The sequence below is a fragment of the Anolis sagrei genome, chromosome Y (assembly GCF_037176765.1).
Source record: "Anolis sagrei isolate rAnoSag1 chromosome Y, rAnoSag1.mat, whole genome shotgun sequence".
Classification (NCBI taxonomy): domain Eukaryota; kingdom Metazoa; phylum Chordata; class Lepidosauria; order Squamata; family Dactyloidae; genus Anolis; species Anolis sagrei.
This window is the reverse complement of record NC_090035.1, coordinates 70,394,429-70,417,069: the sequence shown is the minus strand read 5'-3', so window position 1 is coordinate 70,417,069 and position 22,641 is coordinate 70,394,429. Positions and strand designations below refer to the sequence as shown.

Below are 22,641 nucleotides of genomic sequence, written 5' to 3'. Positions count from 1 at the left end.
TCTTTGTAGACAGCTGATTCAGTGCTGAATGCGGGACTTTTCTGAGAGCAGATGTACACTGAGCTAACTTGCCCAGTGCAGACACATGTTGACCTGACACCCCCTCCCCAAATACACATATAAACCCATCTTAATGCCCAGCAGTTAAATTCGATGAAATAAATCTGTTCAGCTGCCAATTGGAAGGCAAGGAATTATGTTCCCAGCTCGCCAGCAAGCAACGATGCAGCAAGGAATTAAAATATGTGTGTTAGGCGAGTGGGCTTATTAACAAAAGACCCTCCACATAAATGTACAGCAGAGTAACTTATTAGCAGCAGTATGACCCAGCACCAGTAGCACAAAGTGATAAAAAGAACAAAAAAATTCACAGACCAATGTCGCCTCTTCCATAGGAGGCTTTTATTTGCTATTTACAAGAACAAGGTTTCCACAACACAAATAAATTTCAACCTTCACACTGGAGCTTCACACATGAGGCCTTACACACAGCTTTACACACAAGGCTATCAATCTGGGGCATCTTTCACTGAAGCTTCTCACACCAGGCCCTCTCCTAGACTAAGGCCTACCTCACACTCTGAGGCCTACCTCACAGAGAAGCCTCCTCACACACAGGTGTTCTTTCACAGATGAAGGCCTATCTCACACTGTGAGGCTTTCTCTCAGATGGAGACCTTTCTCCCACTGAGGTTCATCTCAGACTGACTGCTACAAAGCTACAGGCACACCTGCTTATATAGAACTGCAGCTTTTGCTGAGTTATTGCATCCATTGCATCCAGCTTTACACACAAGGCCATCAACCTGGGGCTTCTTTCACACCAGGCCTTCTCACACCAGGCCTTTTCCTAGACTAAGGCCTACATCACACTGTGATGCCTACCTCACAGAGAACCTCCTCACACAAACTGCGGTGTTCTCTCACAGACGAAGGCCTACCTCACACTGAGGCCTTCTCTCATACTGAGACCTTTCTTCCACTGAGATTCACCTCAGACTGACTGCTACTACACTACAAGCACACCTACTTATATAGAACTGCAGCTTTTGCTGAGTTATTGCATCCAGCTTTACACCCAAAGACATCAACCTGGGGCTTCTTTCACCAAAGCTTCTCACACCAGGCCTTCTCACACAAGGCCTTCTCCTAGACTAAGGCCTACATCACACTGTGAGGTCTACCTCACAGAGAAGCCTCCTCACAAAGATCAAGGAGTTCTCTCACAGATGAAGGCCTATCTCACACTGTGAGGCTTAACTCACAGAGAAGGCTCCTCACACAAACTAGGCCTTCTCCTAGACTAAGGCCTACCTCACACTGTGAGGTCTTCTTTCAGACTGAGACTTTTCTCCCATTGAGGTTCACCTCAGACTGACTTCTAAGCTATAGCCACACCCGCTTATATAGAACTGCAGCTTTTGCTGAGTCAATGCATCCATTTAACCCTTTCAGTGCTTGACTCACATTTTTGTAAGCGTTCTCTCACAGATGAAGGCCTACCTCACAATGTGAGGCCTTCTCTCAGACTGAGACCTTTCTCCCACTGAGGTTCACCTCAGACTGACTGCTGCTACTAAGCTACAGCACACACGCTTATATAGAGTCATTGCATCCATTTAACCCTTTCAGTGCTTAACTCACATTTTTGTATTTAAAATACCTAGTTAATTTTTAATATTTCTGACAACGCGTTCTGCTTCTGATTGTTGCAGCCTCTCTGACTAGTTCAAGGAACTGAAAATATGTCCTTCCTTGTGCCCTGAGTGGAAGCTAAACTGACCTTTTTTGCCAATTATGACAGCTGGCTTTTAAGATGAGTGGTGGGGCATTTACTGAATACAACAAAGTTATTTATTTATTTATTTACCATATTTATATACCGCCCCTCTCAGCCCGAAGGTGACTCAAGGCAGTTTACAATCGGCCATCAATGCCATCAAAACATAAACTATAATTTATAAACATTAACATATAATATAGACCATATAAAAGCAGTAGAAACAATGTAAGAGATCATGGGTTTAGGTGTGGGGTCCTTTTTCAAAGAAATCCACAGAGTCCAATATGCTCATGTAATACACCGTTTATTCAAGCTGATTGGCATGAGGCGAACAGACAGCACTTCTGCAAATGCTTCCACAGACTGCCACGCCCCTCCTCGGCTTTTGCAAACCTTTATACTCAGGTAATACAAGGGGTTTTTTGGTCATGGAAAGTACTCTCTTTCCAGCCCCCCTCCCTTGACCTTTTGATAGAAAGTACCTTCTTGCACCTGCAGACTTTGCGCTTAACAACAAACTAACTTCCTATGTAAGCTCAAACTTTGTATGACCTCTACATGGCACCTCTTGTTCTTAAAACATTTTCCTCTGTGCTACAGGGAAAATGTTTTAAAGGGAGGGGGTACATTTCTTATGTTTCTTTACTAAAGGCTTTAACTATTGCTAATTTCACTCAAAGCCCCTTGCTTAGCTATTGCTAATTTCACTCAAAGACCCTTTCAACAATAAAAGCCATTAAACACAAGTCCTCAAGTCCTCAGTGTCTCATTACTCATTACTTGTTACAGATCCATCACTTTTAGTTATTAGCCCGTCATTGCAATACAAACGTCTCACCATATTTGGGGATTATTTTTGCAATTGTTCTTCCACAATTCGCAAAAGGCATTGAAACAGAGCTGGGAATTTCATCACCAGTTCAATGGCATTTCTCCTTTTGTTTCCACTGGGTGTCCGAAGCCATAGAGATCCAGTTTAGCCTTAAAATGTTTTGCAATCCAGATCTTCTGGTATTTTCGTGCACACAGCAATGTGGAGAGGAGAAACCGCAAAAGAGGACAGTGGTGCTCAACATCACCCTCTGGGTCCAAGCTAGTCAAATTTCATGGAACCACAGAGCCATAAATCCTCATTTCTCAGGGCAGTGGAGAGATTGTGCCTGCTTTTGAACAACTTTGGCTCTGGCTTGCTGTCTCCAGAGAACATGGAGACAGCATGGAGACATGTGAACATGGAGACAGTGTAATGGAAGGGTATTTTTCTCATTGATTTGTTATGTCTTTTGTGTCTGGGGTCCATACATGTTGCAATGCTGCTGGTGTGTGATTCCAACCTGCTGACATAACCTCTGCCTAGCTTGACCTCCCTCTTGACATCAGTCCTGCTGAGCGACACATGCCCTTTTCCTGATCCCTTCAACAGCCTTGCCCAGACGGACTTGCTCAGGACAGCCAAGAACAACCGAGACTGTCTGGCCAGCCGCAGTTACGCCTGGGAATGTGTGGCAAAGGAGCCTTCCTCCGGGAGGCCTGGCGCTGTCCCAACTCCACACGCCTGGCATAGGAAGGGCATGGGGAGGGGGCAGCGACCCAAGTGTTGAGCATGGAGAGGGTAGTGAGCCTTCTTGGATCAGGCAGGGACATGATGCAGGTGGATTCTGTGGTGCAGGCAAGGGTCGGCAGGATAGAACAAGCCCTTGTCTTATGTATGTGTTGAAGGATACACAATTTAACCTCTCTCTCTCTCTCTCTCTTGTAAGTCTGAGGACTGAAGACTGTGAGTCCCTACACTCCCAGGTTTTAGGGTGTCAAATGACAGAGAAACGAGCTTCAAAAGCTTCCCCATTGCTGCTAATGGAACAAATCCCAACGAAACCACACCTGGAATATTGTGTCCAATTCTGGACACCACAATTGAAGAGAGATATTGACAAGTTGGAATGTGTCCAGAGGAGGGCGACTAAAATGATCAAGGGTCTGGAGAACAAGCCCTATGAGGAGCGGTTTAAAGAGCTGAGCATGTTTAGCCTGAAGAAGAGAAGGCTGACAGGAGATATGATGAGGGCCATGTATAAGTATGTGAGAAGAAGTCATTAGGGAGGAGGGAGCAAATTTGTTTTCTGCTTTCCTGGAGACTAGGACGCAGAACAATGGCTTCAAACTACAAGAAAGGAGATTCCACCTGAACATTAGGAAGAACTTCCTGACTGTGAGAACTGTTCAGCAGTGGAACTCTCTGCCCCAGAGTGTGGTAGAGACATCTTCTTTGGAAACTTTTAAACAGAGGCTGGATGGCCATCTGTCGGGGGTGCTTTGAAAGCAATATTCCTGCTTCTTGGCAGGGGGTTGGACTGGATGGCCCAGGAGGTCTCTTCCAACCCTATGATTCTATTATTCTATTCTATGAAGCTCCAGAGATTCAGATTATGAAATGAAACGGGACTTCTCCAATTCTTTAAAAAATGAAGTAAGGGCCATCCAAATTTCCAAAACAAATTACTATTCATATTTCAACCACTTCTCACACTTTGCTTACCTAGAAATTGAGTTTTCCGATGTGATGTCTTTCGGGGTTCTGATTGCTGTGAAGTTGGCTGTGAAACTGCAAGAGAGAGAGAAAATGCCATCGCATTGAGCCATGGCAGTTGAAGTGGTTTAATACTGTGTCAATTCTACAGTATGGATGCATTTTAGGCAGCTACGGCAGAACCATGTGGTTTTGTGCATACATTGTAATGTATTTTTTGGGTTTTTTTGGCTTTTTAAGTCCCTTCCACTGTGTCTTTCAGTGTTTTTATGAGTGATGGTCACTCTTTGGCCTGAGAGGTGTCTTGTGTCCAAATTTGGTGTCAATTCGCCCAGTGGTTTTTGAGTTATGTTAGTCCCGCAAATGAACGTTACATTTTTATTTATATAGAAGATTATTAAATATTTATAATATTTATATTTTAAGAATATTATTATTAAGAATAATAATGTTTATACAGAGAGATAAAGCAGGATAGACACAAATAATAATACATTGATATTAATAATAATAATAATAATAATGTGTTATTATTATTATTAATTTCTGCCCTGCTTTATTTCTCTACAAAGTGATGCAAAGTGGCTGACACTAAAAGCAATGAACCTTAAAATAGGGTTTAAAATATAGCGTATATACTCGAGTATAAGTTGGCTTGAATACAAGCCGAGGCATCTAATTTTACCACACACAAAAATGGGAAGATATATTGACTCGAGTATAAGCCGAGGGTGGGAAATGCAGCAGCTACTAGTAAATTTCAAAATAAAAATAGATACCAATAAAATTATATTAATTTAGGCATCCGTAGATTAAATGTTTTTGAATATTTACATAAAACTGTAATTCAAGATAAGACTGTCCAACTCTGATTAAACCATTATTCTAACCTTCTTTAATGTAAATATGCTTACATATCCTTCCAATAATAATAAATAGAGTAAAATAATAATAATAATAATAACAATAGAGTAAAATAATAAGGGTAATAATAACAATACAGTAAAATAATAAATGTAACAATTACAATAATAGAATAAAATAATAAATGTAATAATAACAACAATAATAAAATAATAAATGTAATAATAACAACAACAAAGTAAAATAATAAATAACCTTGACTCATGTATAAGCCGGGGAAGACTTTTTAGCCTAAAAAAAATGACTAAAAAACTAGGCTTAGACTCAAGTATATACAGTATATCGTTTAAAAACACTAAAACCATTAAACAAATTCACTAAAATACAATAAAGAGTCTGAAAGTAAATTATCTTGTTGTGGTGTAACTTTAAGTCCATTTCCAACTTAAGGTAATTATAAGGTGACTATATTGCATGATGGTGTCAAGATTTGTTCAGATGGTTTTACCATGGCCTTCCTTGGAGGCAAATAGAGTGTGACTTGCCCAAGGTTAACCAGTGGGTTTCCATGGCTGAATGGGGATCTGAACACTGGTCTAGTCCAAGACGTGAACTACAACATCACACTGGATCTCTCCCTAAAATTGGTGATACGCAAATGCCTTGAAGTGATGCATGCAAGCAAGTCAAGCCACATGCTATCATTCCACTATCGTTTTCATCTGTAGCCTTCCAAGAAAGACTAGAACATCTTTGCCGGATTGTGTCTCTGAACATAAATCCTGTGAAATTCTGCATTATTTATGCAGCCTAGTTGAGAACAACCTATTCCCAAGTCAGAAGGGAAATCTGTACAAGTTGTGTTGCTATCTAAAGAGGGTAGCAAATGAATGTGAAAGGATGATGACTGTGTCTCACAACAGCTCTTTCTCTCCCACAGTCCTGTGTCCCCTCATCTGCCAAAATGGAGGAGTCTGTCTCAAGAAGGACAAGTGCCTTTGCCCTCCCAACTGGACCGGCAAATTCTGTCACATCCCGGCCCTTCCGCATTCCCACGGACAGCCCCACATGCGCCGAGAGACTGATGCGCAGTCAGACGGGAGAGCGCAGTCCGTCACCAAGTCTGTGTACACCCTCCCCATTGCCAACCACCATGAAGAGCGTGACGGTAAGATGTAGGGTTGGGAGAAGGACCCTGAATATGAGTAGGAAGGAAAGAGAGGAAGAATGTGTTGATAGAGCATGTTCCTCAAATTCTCAGGATCTCCAGTTTGTCAGTTGAGGGAAAACACCCCACTTTCAGAAACCCTGGAAAGCTAATTCCAGTCAATAGTCAACAATACTAGGCTGGATCAATCAGTTTTCACTTGGTACATGGCAATCTTTAATATTCCTATTGTCTGAGTGCTAATGTTGGGATCCAACCCCACACTGCCTAAGTCTCAAGTCCCCAATGAGGAGCTTAGTATACACAAACGGTTTCCTTTCCCCCATGTTTCCTGTATGACAGTTGCGAATATATCTATTTGCTCTCTCCTCTCTGTTTCTGCTCTAATTCTGATCAGTTGTTTAACATGGATATTTTTCTACTGCAAGCGTTTTAAATCTCAATTTAGCCTTTTATATCTGAGTGTGTGCTGTGTGCTTTGAGATCTCTCTCTGCTTGTGTGTCAGGAGGCATGTAGTGATTGAGTTTTTCCCTCTCTTGAAACTTTAGAAGGAATGGGTGTTACAGTAGCTCAGACCCAGTTCTTGATTACTAAGATGTGCAGTTATTTCTTATTATTGTAAATAAATATTTTGTGATTTTTTAAAAATTAGACTCCTAAGCTCTGAATTCTTTACAGCCACATCACACGGCACTTTATGCTCTGCTCACTAATGCTCAACTTTTGTATCCTGTTTGTTTTTGGATGCTCTGCTGTTTATATTTTAGGAGTGTTTTTCCCCAACACTAAATATATGATGCAACAACACAGAGGCAAAGTCTAGTTTAAGTCTCCTTTGCGAGGTATAAATAAATAATAATTATTATTTTACTGACTCAAAAGCACAGTATATCACAGCAAATGAGATCTATATGCTGGATTATTATTATTATTATTATTATTATTATTATTATTATTTCTATTTGAAACACAACAAGATGAGTCCATAGCAGACAAGATCACTCTGCTGGCTGTTGTATTGGATCACACATCGGACACTTCCCAAGTATCTAGGACTGTGTGATGTATTGACAAATAATGCATGCAGATCCCAGTAAGGTGGCCTTCTGCAACTAGCATATGGTAATTTTGTCAGCACTGATTGTGTTTAAGTGCAGGCCAAGGTCTTTAGGCACTGCACCCAGTGTGCCGATCACCACTGGGACCACCTTTACTAGCTTGTGCCAGAGTCTTTGTAGTTCGATCTTTAAATCCTCATATCGTGTAAGCTTTTCCAGTTGTTTCTCTGCAATCCTGCTGTCACCTGGGATTGCGACATCGACAATCCATACTTTGTTTTTTAACACGATCGTGAGGTCAGGAGTGTTGTGCTCCAAAACTCTGTCTGTCTGAATTCGGAAGTCCCAGAGTAACTTGACGTGCTCATTCTCTGTAACTTTTTCTGGCTTGTGATTCCACCAGTTCTTTGTCGCAGTCAGATGTTATTTGTGGCACAAGTTCCAACTAATCATCTGAGCAACGGTGTTATGCCTCTGCTTGTAGTCTGTCTGCGTGATATTCTTGCAGCAGCTGAGGATGTAATCTATTGTTTTATCTGCTTCCCTGCAGAGTTATTATTATTACTACTATTATTATTGTTTACAGTATTTATATTCTACGCTTCTCACCCTGCAGGGGACTCAGGACGAAGTACAATGCACATATACATGGCAAACATTCAATGCCAGTTAGACATACAACATATAGAATCATAGAATCAAAGAGTGAGCCATCCAGTCCAACCCCGTGCCAAGAAGCAGGAATATTGCATTCAAATCACCCCTGACAGATGGCCATCCAGCCTCTGTTTAAAAGCTTCCAAAGAAGGAGGCTCCACCACACTCTGGGGCAGAGAGTTCCACTGCTAAACGGCTCTCACAGTCAGGAAGTTCTTCCTAATGTTCAGATGGAATCTCCTTTCATGTAGTTTGAAGCCATTGTTTCGCGTCCTAGTCTCCAGGGAAGCAGAAAACAAGCTTATATATATAGACAAATGCAGACATTTGTCTGCATTCCAGCTGTGCCCAAGCTTTTCCGGCTTCATGCTGGATTCCAGCTCAATTCCGGCCATGGGGGAGCTGCTGCTTCACCGTCCATTTTGACACCAAAATGGAGTCAAAATGGAGTACTTCCTGATGGAGTACTTCCTCATTCTTCTGCACATTGCTGGAAGATTTTATGGCGTCATAAATTAGTTAAATTAGCCTCCCCGTATTAGCAGTACCTAAATTTCCTACTTGACAGATGCAACTGTCTTTTGGGCTGCATAGGTCGACAGCAAGCTAGACGAATGGCCGGAAGCTCACTTCAATCTGGACTGGCTTTAAACCCATGACCTCTTGGTCAGTAGTGATTTAATGCAGCTAGCACTCAGCTAACTGCACCACAGCCCGGTCCTTATTATATTATTATTATTATTATTATTATTATTATTATTATTATTTATCAAGTCAAAGTCTGACAGCCCTGTTTTCTGAGACCAAGAAGAAGCTTGTTTACGATACCCTGCTGCTGAAAGGAGATACTGATAGTTAAAAAAGGCATTGTTACAAAGAAAGCAAGTTGTCGAGGAAGTAAATGGTAGTTATTGGAAAATCTGAAGTATACAGCCAAGAGAAAAAGAGATAAATAGCAGACATGTCTGTTGCATGCAGATATTTAGGAAGAAGTGAAGAAGGGAACATCCCGATTTCCTCCCGCATGGTTACAGTACAATAAAACAAGCCATTGGGAGACAGCGGGGAGTGGAAAGACACATTGCTTAAGCATAAGAAGGTGCTTTGTGGATCAGCCATGCCCCCTCCGTGGCCTTTAGCTCAGCTGAACTGCTCAAGATATTTGGGACAGACCACAGGGTAGTCTTTGTTCCTTGCCTCTGTGCTTCCAGGCGGAGGGAGGGGGAGTCTGGCTGTCCAGAGCAAGAAACAGAACATGGGAGCCGGGCCAAATCCACAAAAGCCATTTTAAAGCCGTGTTCTCAGGTTAACGTCCAGCTGTGGGAAGCGATCCACATTGGGCCAAGCCTATGCCAATTCCCTCCTTGAAGCTCCCGTGGTTGCTCTTTCCCTTTGGGCACGATCCATGCAGGTTCCTTAGGGAGAAGCTTGGGCCAAGTTGACTGATCCATCTCCTTGCTTGGTCAGAGCAGCAGCAACACTGCAGAAGAAGGCGGTAGAGCTTGAGGGTTTCAGGGTTTAACCCTTGCTAAGGGTTTGGATCTGAGCGGTGGCGCAGTGGGTTAAACACTGCTGAGCTGCTGAACTTGCTGACCAAAAGGTTGCAAGTTCGAATCCGGGGAGCAGCATGAGCTCCTGCTGTTAACCACAGCTTCTGCCAACCTAGCAGTTCGAAAACATACAAATGTGAGTAAGTCAATAGGTACCGCTCCAGCGGGAAGGTAACGACGCTCCATGCAGTCATGCCAGCCACATGACCTTGGAGGTGTCTATGGACAACGCTGGCTCTTTGGCTTAGAAATGGAGATGAGCACCAACCTCCAGATTTGGAAACGACTGGACTTAATGTCAAGGGAAAACCTTTACCTTTAGGCACTCAATAGCACCTATTCCTTCCCAAAGGTGATCGTGAGTTATCAAAGGAAGAGATCCAAGGTTACTTTATGGGGAAATAACAATTATTATTATTATTATTATTATTATTATCATCATCATCATTATAATCTTTATTTATACCCCGCCACCATCTCCCCAATGGAGCTGCTGAACTTGATGACCAATAGGTCAGTGGTCCAAATCCAGGGAGTGGGGTGAGCTCCTGCTGTTAGCCCCAGCTTCTGCCAACCTAGCAGTTCAAAAACATGCAAATGTGAGTAGATCAATAGGTACCGCTCCGGTGGGAAGGTAACGGCACTCCATACAGTCATGCCGGCCACATGACCTTGGAGATATCTATGGACAATGCTGGCTCTTCGGCTTAGAAATAGTGATGAGCACCAACCTCCAGATTCGGAAACGACTGGACTTAATGTCAAGGGAAAATCTTTATCTTTAGGCACCTATTCCTCCCCAAAGGTGATCTTGAGTAATCAAAGGAAGAGATCCAAGGTTACTTTATAGGGAAATTATTATTATTATTATTATTATTATTATCTTTATTTATACCCTGCCACAATCTCCCCAATGGGGACTCAGGGTGGCTAATATGAGGCTGAGCCCAAAAATAATACAACAAAATAATATTCAAGAAAATAGAAAATTAAACACAACAAAATACATAATGCAACAAAATGAAACAATCAATACAAAATAACATAATAGAATCAATCACAGAGTGCGGGCCAAATGTGTAGGATAAAATGTTGAAAACGTTAAAACCCTGGGTGAGGTAGGAAGTAGAGGAAGTGTATTTGTAGGGAGGAGCCCGAGATGGGGGAGCAGTGGGGTGGGGGAAAGTGCATCATGTAAACAAACTGTAGATGGAAACTAACAAAAAGGGTTGGGTGGTCACTCTCCGAAGGCACATCGAAAAAGCCAAGTTTTTAGCACTTTCTTAAAAGCTTCTAGGGTGGAGGCCTGCCTAATCTCACCTGGTAATGAGTTCCAGAGTCAGGAGGGCCACAGCGGAGAAGGCTTTCTCCCTCGTACCCACAAGTCATACCTGTGAAAGGGGAACAGAATAATAGAATCATAGAGTTGGAAGAGACTTCATGGGCCATCCAGTCCAACCCCCCCCCCCCCCCCCAAGAAGCAGGAATATTGCATTCAAAGCACCCCTGACAGATGGCCATCCAGCCTCTGTTTAAAAGCTTCCAAAGAAGGAGCCTCTGCCACACTCCGGGGCAAAGAGTTCCACTGCTGAACGGCTCTCACAGTCAAGAAGTTCTTCCTCATGTTCAGGTGGAATCTCCTTTCTTGTAGTTTGAAGTCATTGTTCCGTGTCCTAGTCTCCAGGGCAGCAGAAAACAAGCTTGCTCCCTCCTCCCTGCGACTTCTTCTCACATATTTATACATGGCTATCATATCTCCTGTCAGCCTTCTCTTCTTCAGGCTAAACATGCCCAGCCCTTTAAGCCGCTCCTCATAGGGCTTGTTCTTCAGACCCTTGATCATTTGAGTCGCCCTCCTCTGGACACATTCCAGCTTGTCAATATCTCTCTTCAATTGTGGTGCCCAGAACTGGACACAATATTCCAAGTGTTGTCTAACCATGGGGTGAGAGGAGAGCCTCTCCAGAAGTTTGAAGAGATTGTGCAGGTTTGTGGTGGGAGATGCGGTCACAAAGGTAGGTGGGTCCCAAACCATTCAGGGCTTTATAGGTGATGACCTGCACCTTGAATTGGGACTGAAAGTAGTAGTGGTATTCTGAGGACCTGAAGGTGCTGAGGAATTGAGCTTGGAGCTTTTTCTGTGATGATTTTTTTGTGGTGGAGAGTGGGGTTTGAGGTTAGGATCTGTGATCTTACTTTCGCTACACTTTGATAGCACTAATACTTCTGTAGATTTTTCTGTGGAATAATGGGATTTGTAGTTTGGAAGGGTATTTAGAGTTCTCCTACAGAACACTTTTGGGTCTCACTGTGCTGAGTTCTGCGACAATGTGCTGTAACTGTGTAATGAAAAACAGAGCTGTGCGGTCAGAAAAAAGTTACGTTCTCTCTTCTCCACCTTCTTTCCCATCTCCAGGTGTGGCATCAATGGCGAATGTCCATGTAGAGCATCCTCTCGAGGCCTCGGTTGTCGTCCACCAGGTGGAGAGGGTCAGCGAGGGACGGCCGGGGGACACCAATGCCCTCCCACTTTCACGCCCAGCCCTCTACAGCATCTTGGCCCAGAGCAGCCCTCGGGAGCCTGGCGAGGGATACAGCGAGAACTCTGGCTTTGGCTACTGCTTCAGACAGCTCAGTGGCGGAGAGGTACCTGCAGGGAACGATCTTTCTCTATGTGTGTGCTTTGTTGGAAATAGTAATCTTCTACAAGCCTCCTATACTAGTTGTTTGTTATGTATATTATTGAGATTGCTTACTATATCGTATGTATATATTGGCATGCAGGTTTTGTTGGAGGTTGTAAATGTAAATAAACAGAAGCTTTACCACAGTTTCTGAACCAAAATATACCCTGCAGTATAATAAAGTGTCACTCGGGCTTGTGTAACAAGTAACAGTATCTTTACTTCAGTTCAAAAAGGTCAAACAGAGCAACAATATATACAGCAGTCTCTTTGAATTCTTGCAGAGAACAGAGGGAATAAACAGTCCTTTTAAACCAGGGGTCCTCAAACTTTTTAAATAAAGGGCCAAGTCACAGTTCCTCAAACTGTTGGAGGGCCGGATTGTAATTTGAAGAAAAAAAAATGAATGAATTGCTACGCACACTGCAATATCTTATTTGTAGTGCAAAAAAACACTTTAAAACAATACAAAAATTAAAATGAAGAACAAAAATAAACTTATTAGTATTTCAATGGGAAGTGTGGGCCTGCTTTTGGCTGATGAGATAGGATTGTTGTTGTTGTGTGCTTTCAAGTCGTTTCAGACTTAGATTGACCCTGAACGAGGGCCATGTAAATGACCTTGGAGGGCCATATCCGGCCCCCGGGCCTTAGTTTGAGGACCCTTGTTTTAAACGGTCTTTAAAATATGCTTCATGCCATAGAGAGTTGGCAGCCATTTCCTTCCTTCAGTTTTTAAAATATGCTTCATGCCATAGAGAGTTGGCAGCCATTTCCTTCCTGGTTGTTTCCAGTCAGTGCTCTCTTCACTCTCTCAGGTGAAAGTGGCAGTTAAAACCGTTTGTCTCAGCAGCAAGCTAGAGACAGTAGCCAATTAGACTTCGTGCTTCTGGCAAGGTCAGCCAATCAGCTGCCAACAATGTCTTTCCAGTCAACCCATTACATCGTGATGTCTTTTTACAAATCCCCACAGTTTTCCCCTTAACTCTATGTTAATTTTTGACAAAGCGTACTTATTTTTTGGTCTCTTGAGAGCATGATTTGAAAGCAATATATTTTATGGCAGAGTAAATATATTTTTGGGGTGACTGAAATAACACTTCCGAAGATCTGCTATATACTTTATGCACTGGCATATCTTTGTTCCTAACAGTTTGGAGAGATAACCAGGTATATCAGTCTAACAGCTGAGAAACCTAAAGTGCCTTGCATGAATACTAGTGGGTATTTACCACTAAGGAGAAGTGAGTTTTTAATTCTTGTCAAGGAGATCATACTTTACAAATGGTTGTGATCTCTAACAAGGTCATGCCTTTCCAAAAGGTTAGGAATATTCCAAATGGTGTGAATGCCAATTCATCTCCAAAAGGGTCTTGCTTCAAAAGCCTGTGGAAATTTCTGGTTTTCCCAATAGTTTGTGTCCCTTTTGTATGCAGCCATAGCTCCAGCTTTCATATATGATGAAGCATTGAAGAATATGGAAATCCTCCAGTGTCATGGCTTCACTTTGCCAGAATGGAAACTGGAGAGAGCTCCTGTACCTTTAACGTTTGTGCAGAAGGGAGCATTCCTACAACTGACTGTGTGATAAGGAGCAGCAATTCCCTCTTTAACTCAAATATTAAAGACACAGGAGTTGTTTACAATTTTCAGTCTGGCAAAACTGACTATGCTAGAATAGTCACACCTGTACTACACGCTGGTGGTGCAGCAGGTTCAACCATTGAGCTGCTGGACTTGCTGATTGAAAGGTCAGCAGTTCAAATCTGAGGAGCGGGGGTGAGCTCCCATTGTTAGCCCCAACTTTCGCCAAACCCAGCAGTTAGAAAACATACAAATGTGAGTAGATGAATAGATACCACTCTAGCGGGAAGATAACGGCACTCCATGCAGTCATGCCGGCCACATGAACTTGGAGGTGTCTATGGACAACGCCGGTTCTTCGGCTTAGAAATGGAGATGAGCACCAGTCGGACACAACTGGACTTAATGTCAGGGGAAAACACTTACCTTTACTAAATGTCCCAGAAAGTTAGATGCAAATTGTGATCACACATGATACACATGAAATGATACAAAACTCACAGCAACTTAATGATACAAGTTTTTCAATAGATACCACTTTGGCAGGAAGGTAATGATGCTCCACGCTGGCTCTTCAATTTAGAAATGGAGCTGAGCACCACCCCCCAGAGTCGGACACGACTAGACTTAATGTCGGGGGAACCTTTACCTTTTCCTTATGCTAGAATAGTCACACCTATACAACACAAAGGCCAAAATCTCACCTTCATTCCCAACACACACTCCTGAAGCACAGCCATGAGGTCAAGGGAAGAGCAATTGAGAGGCCTTCCCTTTGGCTTTGGGAGAGACCTGGCAGAAAATCAGCAGGGCTGTTCCTTTGCCAGCACTCTTAAAACGAGCATGAAGGAGTGGCGCCAGGCATTTATTGGGTCCTTTTAAGAGTCCAAGAGCAATGGATGCTGGGCTGGAAGGAGGCAACAAGCCTGGGAGGTCCATACTGGCCACTCCACCCAGGAATGGACAAATATCTGGAAGCTGCCATGCTTGCAAGGACATCTAATAGTATTTCCCCCCTCTGCTGAACATCTCGGGACCTTTGCCTCCTTGGCTGCTCCCCATCCTGTTCAGTGAGAGATCTATAACTCATAACCAAGGGGTCTAGAAGAACTGAAGAAAGGACAGTTTCCTCTTCCCTCCTATCTCTTTGCATCATTTGGGTTTGGCTAGTGGATGGCCTTGATCATTTTAGTCGCCCTCCAGCTTCATGACATTCCAGCTTCATGAGGGTATGCTCAAATTCCAGCCATTGGGGGAGCTGTCACTTCACCATCCACTTGTGACACCAATGGGGTACTTCCTCATTCTTTTGCATGCTGCTGGAGATTTTTATGGTGTTGTAAATTAGTTAAATGAACCTCCCAGCATAAAGCGGTACCTAAATTTCCTATTTGACAAATGCAACTGTCTTTCGGGCTGTAAAGGTCGACAGCAAGCTAGACAAATGGTTGGGGGCTTACTCCAGCCTGGGCTGGCTTCGAACTCATGACCTTTTGGTCGGTAGTGTTTTTAATACAGCGGACTCCCAATCAGCTGCGCCACAACCCAGTTGTTTGTAAAGCTAATGATTCTTGGCTATTCAAACCTCAACCACATCAGAATACTCCGGATTGGAATAGGGACAACCAATAACAATACTTTACACCTGGGAAAATCCATTTTCTCTCCAGGTATTCTCGATTTTACAGCTAAACTCAGGAGTGAATCTAAAGATGTGTGTGTGGCAGATGTGGTCCTAACCATGCTCATCCCCGCAAGCCTTCAACCCCGCAAGCCCTGAATTATAGCAAAGCAATTAATGTTCGTGGTTCTCCCAAGTTTGCCCTATTGCCTTACTCTTGCCTCTCATTTTCAGTGCAGCTCCCCATTGCCTGGCTTGCGCACCCGTGAGATCTGCTGCCGTGGGGCTGGCCTCGCTTGGGGCGTCCATGACTGTCTGCCTTGCAACAATGGTGGTCAAGGTAGGGCTCTTTTGCCGTAGAGGGAACTTGGCACCTTTGTGGGAATTGTAGTAGGGAGGAAACATGTGGGGAGAAAGCTTTGGCACATTGGAACTGGGTGGCTTGGCACTCTTTCCTGAAACATTTCACATTATGCAGTGATAGCTCTCCTTTAACTGCTGTGATGCTATCATACGTAATCCTGAGGTTTGCACTCAGGAGTCAGTAGAGATCTCCGGCTCACAGTAGAGATCTCCGGCTCACAATTCCAAATCCAGGATCCCAAAAGGTGTTGCATAGCATTTAAAGTGGAATCGTAGTTCTGTAACTATGTAGTGTGAAAAGACCCTGGTTCATTCCTTGGAAGGGTTTTGCCCTTTTAAAATTATTATTATTATTATTTCCAAAGTGTGCATGTTATATCATAACTATTGTGATGGCACACCTGAGCCTTTGGGGGAAACGATATTATCTGGCTTTACTCGGGGGTTATCTGATACCTTCTGATAAGATTAAGACCCTTTAACATTGAAGCACTTTAGGCAAGGTGAAAAGATAACTGAAAACAGGATGAATAAAGGGTTAACTCCATCTGGGACTATCATAAGGTAACTTAAAACAGTACATTACAAAGAAGAGATTTTGCTGGTTGCTGTCATCTTTCTGGAATCTTCTGCCTCTGATGCACAGGGATGGATTACAAATTTTTGCATATAAATGTCTTAATCTTCTCTCCTGCGAAGCTTAGGCTGTCCAAAAGCTTCTGTTGTCCTTTGGACTGTTGATATAAAAATATTGCTAAATGAAAGTGCTAAGGATGCCTGTTTGGATTGCTTGGGCATAGGATTCCAGACAATATCCAAGCCTCTGTAGCTCTGCTGCGGAAAGAGGAGGAGTCCAGCAAGAGCTCTAAACAGGGAAATGGAATAGACCAAATAAAATTGACCTCTGGGGGGATTTTAAGTTCCACTCAAAAACGAATACAAATGAAGTTATCTACACTATTGGGAAGGCCTATAAACAGGAGGAACTAAAGCAGAGGAGAAGAAATGGCAGAGCTAAGACTATTGATATATAAAGCCGCCAATAACAGTAGTAATTTTACACTTTCTAATAGTAGTAAAACATATGTACTTATCTGAAAGAAAACTTCCTAACTCTACACTGAGATAATAATAATAATAATAATAATAATAATAATAATAATAATGAACTTTATTTATATTCCACTTTAAGTTCCGGAGAGACTCGGAGCGGATTACAATAAACAATATACACATATGAGGCAAACATTCAATGTAAGATAGAGTCTTACAATATATTGCCTTAGCAAAGCCCTTAACAAGCAATGCGTGTGTGTGTGTGTGTGTGTGTGTGTGTGTGTACAATTTACATAGGAGCCCCCGGTGGTGCAGTGGGTTAAACCGCTGGGCTGCTCAGCTTGTTGACCGAAAGGTTGCAGGTTCGAATCCGGGGAGCGGTGTGAGCTCCTGCTATCAGCCTCAGCTTCTGCCAACCTAGCAGTTTGAAAACATGCAAGTGTGAGTAGATCAATAGGTACCGTTCTGGTGGGAAGGTAACGGCACTCCATGCTGGCCACATGACCTTGGAGGTGACTACGGACAACGCCGGCTCTTCGGATTAGAAATGGAGATGAGCACCAACCCCCAGTGTCGGACACAACTGGACTTAATGTCAGGGGAGCCCCCAGTGGCGCAGTGGGTTAAACCCCTGTGCCGGCAGGACTGAAGACGGACAGGTTGCAGGTTCGAATCCGGGGAGAGCACGGATGAGCTCCCACTATCAGCTCCAGCTTCTCATGCGGGGACATGAGAGAAGCCTCCCACAAGGGTGATAAAACATCAAAACATCCGGGTGTCCCCTGGGCAATGTCCTTGCAGACGGCCAATTCTCTCACACCAGATGTGACTTGCAGTTTCTCAAGTTGCTCCTGACACGACAAAAAAAAATGTCAGGGGAAAGCCTTTACCTTTACCTACAATTTACCTAAGGTATTCAAAGGTGACCTAATTGTACAAGGCTTCTAGTTACTTTGAAAATATTGTATTGTTTCATTTCTAAGGAGATGAGTTAATTCATCAAATTCTGCAAAGTTTAGCCCTTTGTCCCAAATTTGTCTCCCTGTTTCTCCCCTCCCAGACAGCTTTTGCACTCTCTTACAGCCACCTATATCATGGGGCAACCTGAATTCATGCCAGGAAAAGGCAGGTGCAGAAATCACTGGCACTGCTTTTAGCTCAGTCTTAGATTCCAGAGCATGGCTCAGTGGAGAAGCATTTGCTTGCTGGAGGGTACAGGGCGAGACATGTGGACAACATGGCAGCAAAGGCTTTCCTTGAATCCTTTCTATCTTGTGTTCTGTCCTTTCCCTCCACAACAGGAGCCTCTAGTCCAGTGGGGAGGAACGAAGTGGCCTGCCCCAAAGGCTTCCGGCGGCTGAATGGTTCCTGCATTGGTGAGTAGGGAAGGGATGGGGTGGACACAAGCCTTCTCCCACATGTTCCCTGGGATTTTGGTGCACCATTAGATGCATGGTATAACTATAACTGGTTGTTGTTTATGTGATGCAGATTGACATACTCTCCAACTGTCCTGATTTGGGAAGAACAGTTCAGATTAGCCCTCTTCCAGGCATGCAATATATCCCAGAATCTGATCCCAGGTTTAAATTGGATTATATGAGTCCAAACTGCTAGATAATCTGGGATAAACTGCCCCCCTTGGTGCAGTGGGTTAAACCACTGAGCTGTTGAACTTGCTGACCAAAAGTCGCAGGTTCGAATCCGGGGAGCAGCATGAGCTCCCGCTGTTAGCCCCAGCTTCTGCCAACCTAGCAGTTCAAAAACATGCAAAATGTGAGTAGATGAATAGATACCACTCTGGCGGGAAGATAACGGCACTCCATGCAGTCATGCCGGCCACATGACCTTGGAGGTATCTATGGACAATGCCGGTTCTTCGGCTTAGAAATGGAGATGACTACCAACCCCCAGAGTCGGAAACAACTGGACTTAATGTTAGGGAGAAACCTTTACCTTTACTAAATGTCCCAGAAAGTTAGATGCAAATTGTGACCTTGCCTTCATACATGATACACATGAAATGATACAAAATTCAAGTGACTGGTGGTAGCCTTTAAAGTGGTTTGTTAACATGGATGTGCGAAAGCAATAAATATGTTTATCAGAAGTCTGTTCCGTTGCAATCAAAACTTTTTCTCAGAGGATTCCTTTTGTTTATAGGTTCAGTTGTGATAATCTTGTGTATTAATATATGAAACCAGTATCTCAGTTCAAACCTTCCATTTTCCCTATACCCTCTCTTTCCTCTCCTTCCTCTACTCCATAGATGTAGATGAGTGCCAAGAGGGCAGCTTTTGCCAAAATGGAGACTGCACCAACACGCGTGGCAGCTTCACCTGTGTTTGCCATGCGGGCTACATCCTCGACTCATCTCGCAGCAGCTGTATCTGTAAGTTTGGCAGAATGAGAGAGGGAAGTAAGACTAGGGAAAGCTGGTAAACAACACTGTGACCCCATAGTTATATTACGTAACATGACTTTTGGTCCTGGGTTATCAATGTCATTTCCTAATTGATTCTGTCATAATACATGGAAAATGTTTATTAAACTGGGGGCAAAATGTCAACATCGGGCACTGGATGGGCTCTGAGAAAAGGGAAAGTAGCTGCACAGACAGATAATAATAATCATCATCATCATCATCATCATCATCACCTTCATCATTGCCATCATCCTCGCCTATATAAATAAAAATATAATGTTTGTTTGTGGGATTAACATAACTCAAAAACCACTGGATGAATTGACACCAAATTTGGATGGACACAATACACCTATCAGGCCAATGAGTGACCATCACTCATAACCCCCCACCCAAAAAAAAAAAACGGAAAGGACTTTAAACGCCAAAAAACTAAATAATGAAAAGCTAAATGACAATACAGAAAAAAAGGGAAGAGGGAGGGAGGGAGGGAAGAGAGAGGGAGGGAGGGAGGGAGGGAGGGAAGGGGAGAAAGGAAGGAAGGAAGAGTGAAAGAGGAAGGGAAAGAAAGAAGGAAAGAAAGAAAGAGTGAAAGAGGGAGGGAAAGAAAGAAGGAAAGAGAGAAGGAAGCATGGAAGCAAAGAGCAAAGGAAGGAAGGAAAGGTAGAGAAGGAAGAAAGGAGATAAAGGAGAAGGAAAAGAAAAAGAGGGAAGGAAGAAAAGAGGTAAAGAAGGAAAGAAGGAGAGAAGGAAAGAAAATAAGGGAAGGAAGGAAAGAGGGAGCAAAGGAAGGAGGGAAAGAAAGAAAGAAAGACAGAAAGATGGAGGGAACGAAAGAAGGAAGGATGGAAGCAAAAAGCGAAGGAAGGCAGGAAAGAGATAGAGAAGGAAAAAGGAAAAAGAGGGAGGGGAGGAAAGAAGGAAAGAGAGAAAGAAGGATGGAAGCAAAAAGAGACGGAAGAAAGGAAAGAGGGAGCGAAGGAAGGAGGGAAAGAGGGAGGGTAGGAAAGAAGGAAGGAAGTATGGAAGGAAAAAGCAAAGGAAGGAAGGAAAAAGGTAGAGAAAGAAAAAGGAAAAAAGAGGGAGGGAAGGAAAGAAGGAAAGAGAGAAAGAAGGATGGAAACAAAAATGAAAAGGAAGGAAAGAGGTAGAGAAAAAAGAAAGAAGAAAAGAATAAGGGGGAAGGAAGGAAAGAGGTAGAGAAGGAAGGAAGGAGAGAGGGAAAGAAGAAAAGGGAAGGAAGGAAAGAGGGAGCGAAGGAAGGAGGGAAAGAAGAAGAGAAAAAGGAGAGGAGGTTGGCCACAGCAATGAGTGGAGGGTATATAGCTAGTAATGCAATAAAGAGGAATAAGAGAACTCTGAATTCACTCAGGTCAGCCTGACCAGTGCTGCCCCCCACTGTCTGTTACATGGAAAGTATTTCAACTGGGAGCAGTTGCACACAGGCAAGGTTTTTATTACACAACTACTCGCCCGATTCTTGGAAATATTCACTGAGTCTGGATCATGTCATATTTTATTTGTAATGGTCCCATGTGGGTGTTTTTTTTCCACTGTTGCTTTTTATTTTATTTCTTCTCACAAATCTGTTAGGGGAAAGAACTGCCTCATCGTACCTTTTGACCCATGGGGCTTAGCGCTGTCCGTCAAGAGATCACCTCTGAAACACAATCTCCTCCAACTTTTATTATCTGGCCAATCTAAAGAAGAAACAAGCCAGATGGACGTAAACAAATCTGGTTCCAAAATAACAGCAAATCTGACACAAATCTCAGTTTCACATAGAACAAAACGATCCCTTTGCAAGGAAGGTGATGTCATTCTCAAAGCCAGGATTTTTGTATCTGCGCTCAAAGAAATAGGGATTATATGGGCTGCTGTGAGTTTTCTGGGCTGTATGACCATTTTCCAGAAGCATTCTGTCCTGACTTTGTGCCCACATCTATGGCAAGCATTCTCTGAGATTGTGAGATCTGTTGTCAACTAGGCAAATGAGGTTTATATATCTGTGGAATAATGTCCAGGATTGGAGAAAGAACTCTTGTCTGTTTGAGGCAAGGTATTGCAATTGGCCACCTTCATTTGTATTGAATGTCCTTGCAGCTTCAAAGCCTGGCTGCTTTCTTCCCAGGGGAATCCTTTGGGGTGGGAGAAAGAACTCTTGTCTGTTTGAGGCAAGGTATGGCAATTGGTCACCTTGATTAGTATTGAATGGCCTTGCAGCTTCGAAGCCTGGCTGCTTTCTTCCCAGGGGAATCCTTTGTCCAGGGTGGGAGAAAGAACTCTTGTCTGCTTGAGGCAGGTATGAATGTTGCAACTGGCCACCTTGATTAGCATTGAATGGCCTTGCAGATTCAAAGCCTGGCTGGTTGCTGCCTGGGGAATCCTTTGTTGGGAGGTGTTAGCTGGCCCTGATTGTTTCATGTCAGGGATTCTCCTGTTTTATGATGATGATGATGATGATGATGATGATGATGAAGAACAAGAAGAACTTTATTTTTCTACCCCGCCTCCATCTCTTACATGGGGCCCAAGCCCAGGCAGAATACAATTAAAATAAAGTAATAACAATTAAAACAGCATAAGAACCGCATAAAACAACATAACAAAAAACATAACAAAAATAGCTAGCAACAACAATAACAGCAGACTAATTTTGTAGCGGGGAGGAAAACCACTATGTGAACTAGTTAAAGGATAAAGTGGTTTAGTAAGGTAGATGACAATGTATTGAGGCATAGAAAAATCATGGAAACAGAGCAAATAAACAGGATCTGTTAATATAATATAGGACATCTGATTGAATGACAATTCAAGTCACAATACAGGGTCTGGAAAAGAAGCCCTAAGAAGAGCGGCTTAAAGATCTGGGCATGTTTAGCCTGAAGATGAGAAGGCTGAGAGGAGACATGATGAGGGCCATGTATAAATATGTGAGAGGAAGTCATAGGGAGGAAGGAACAAGCTTGTTTTCTACTTCCCTGGAGACTAGGACATGGAACAATGGCTTCAAACTACAAGAAAGGAGATTCCATCTGAACATTAGGAAGAACTTCCTGACTATGAGAGCCGTTCAGCAGTGGAAGTCTCTGCCCCGGAGTGTGGTGGAGGCTCCTTCTTTGGAAGCTTTTAAACAGAGGTTGGATGGCCATCTGTCGGGGGTGCTCTGAATGCAGTATTCCTGCTTCTCGGCAGGGGGTTGGACTGGATGGCCCATAAGGTCTCTTCCAACTCTATGATTCTATGATTCTAAGGCTTTGCAAGCCCAGCAGCCAGACTGCAGGTTGTATGTGCAGACCC

General features: G+C 43.2%; 1 protein-coding gene across 1 annotated transcript in view; it reads left to right on the top strand.

Moving 5' to 3' along the window:
- The window catches only part of LOC137095340 (latent-transforming growth factor beta-binding protein 4-like), a 93,552-nt gene that overhangs the window by 39,297 nt on the left and 31,614 nt on the right, over positions 1-22,641 (top strand). The window contains 5 exon segments of the mRNA XM_067461876.1: positions 6,115-6,342; positions 12,025-12,254; positions 15,732-15,837; positions 18,218-18,292; positions 19,186-19,308. Coding sequence (XP_067317977.1) covers positions 6,115-6,342; positions 12,025-12,254; positions 15,732-15,837; positions 18,218-18,292; positions 19,186-19,308 — 762 coding nt within the window.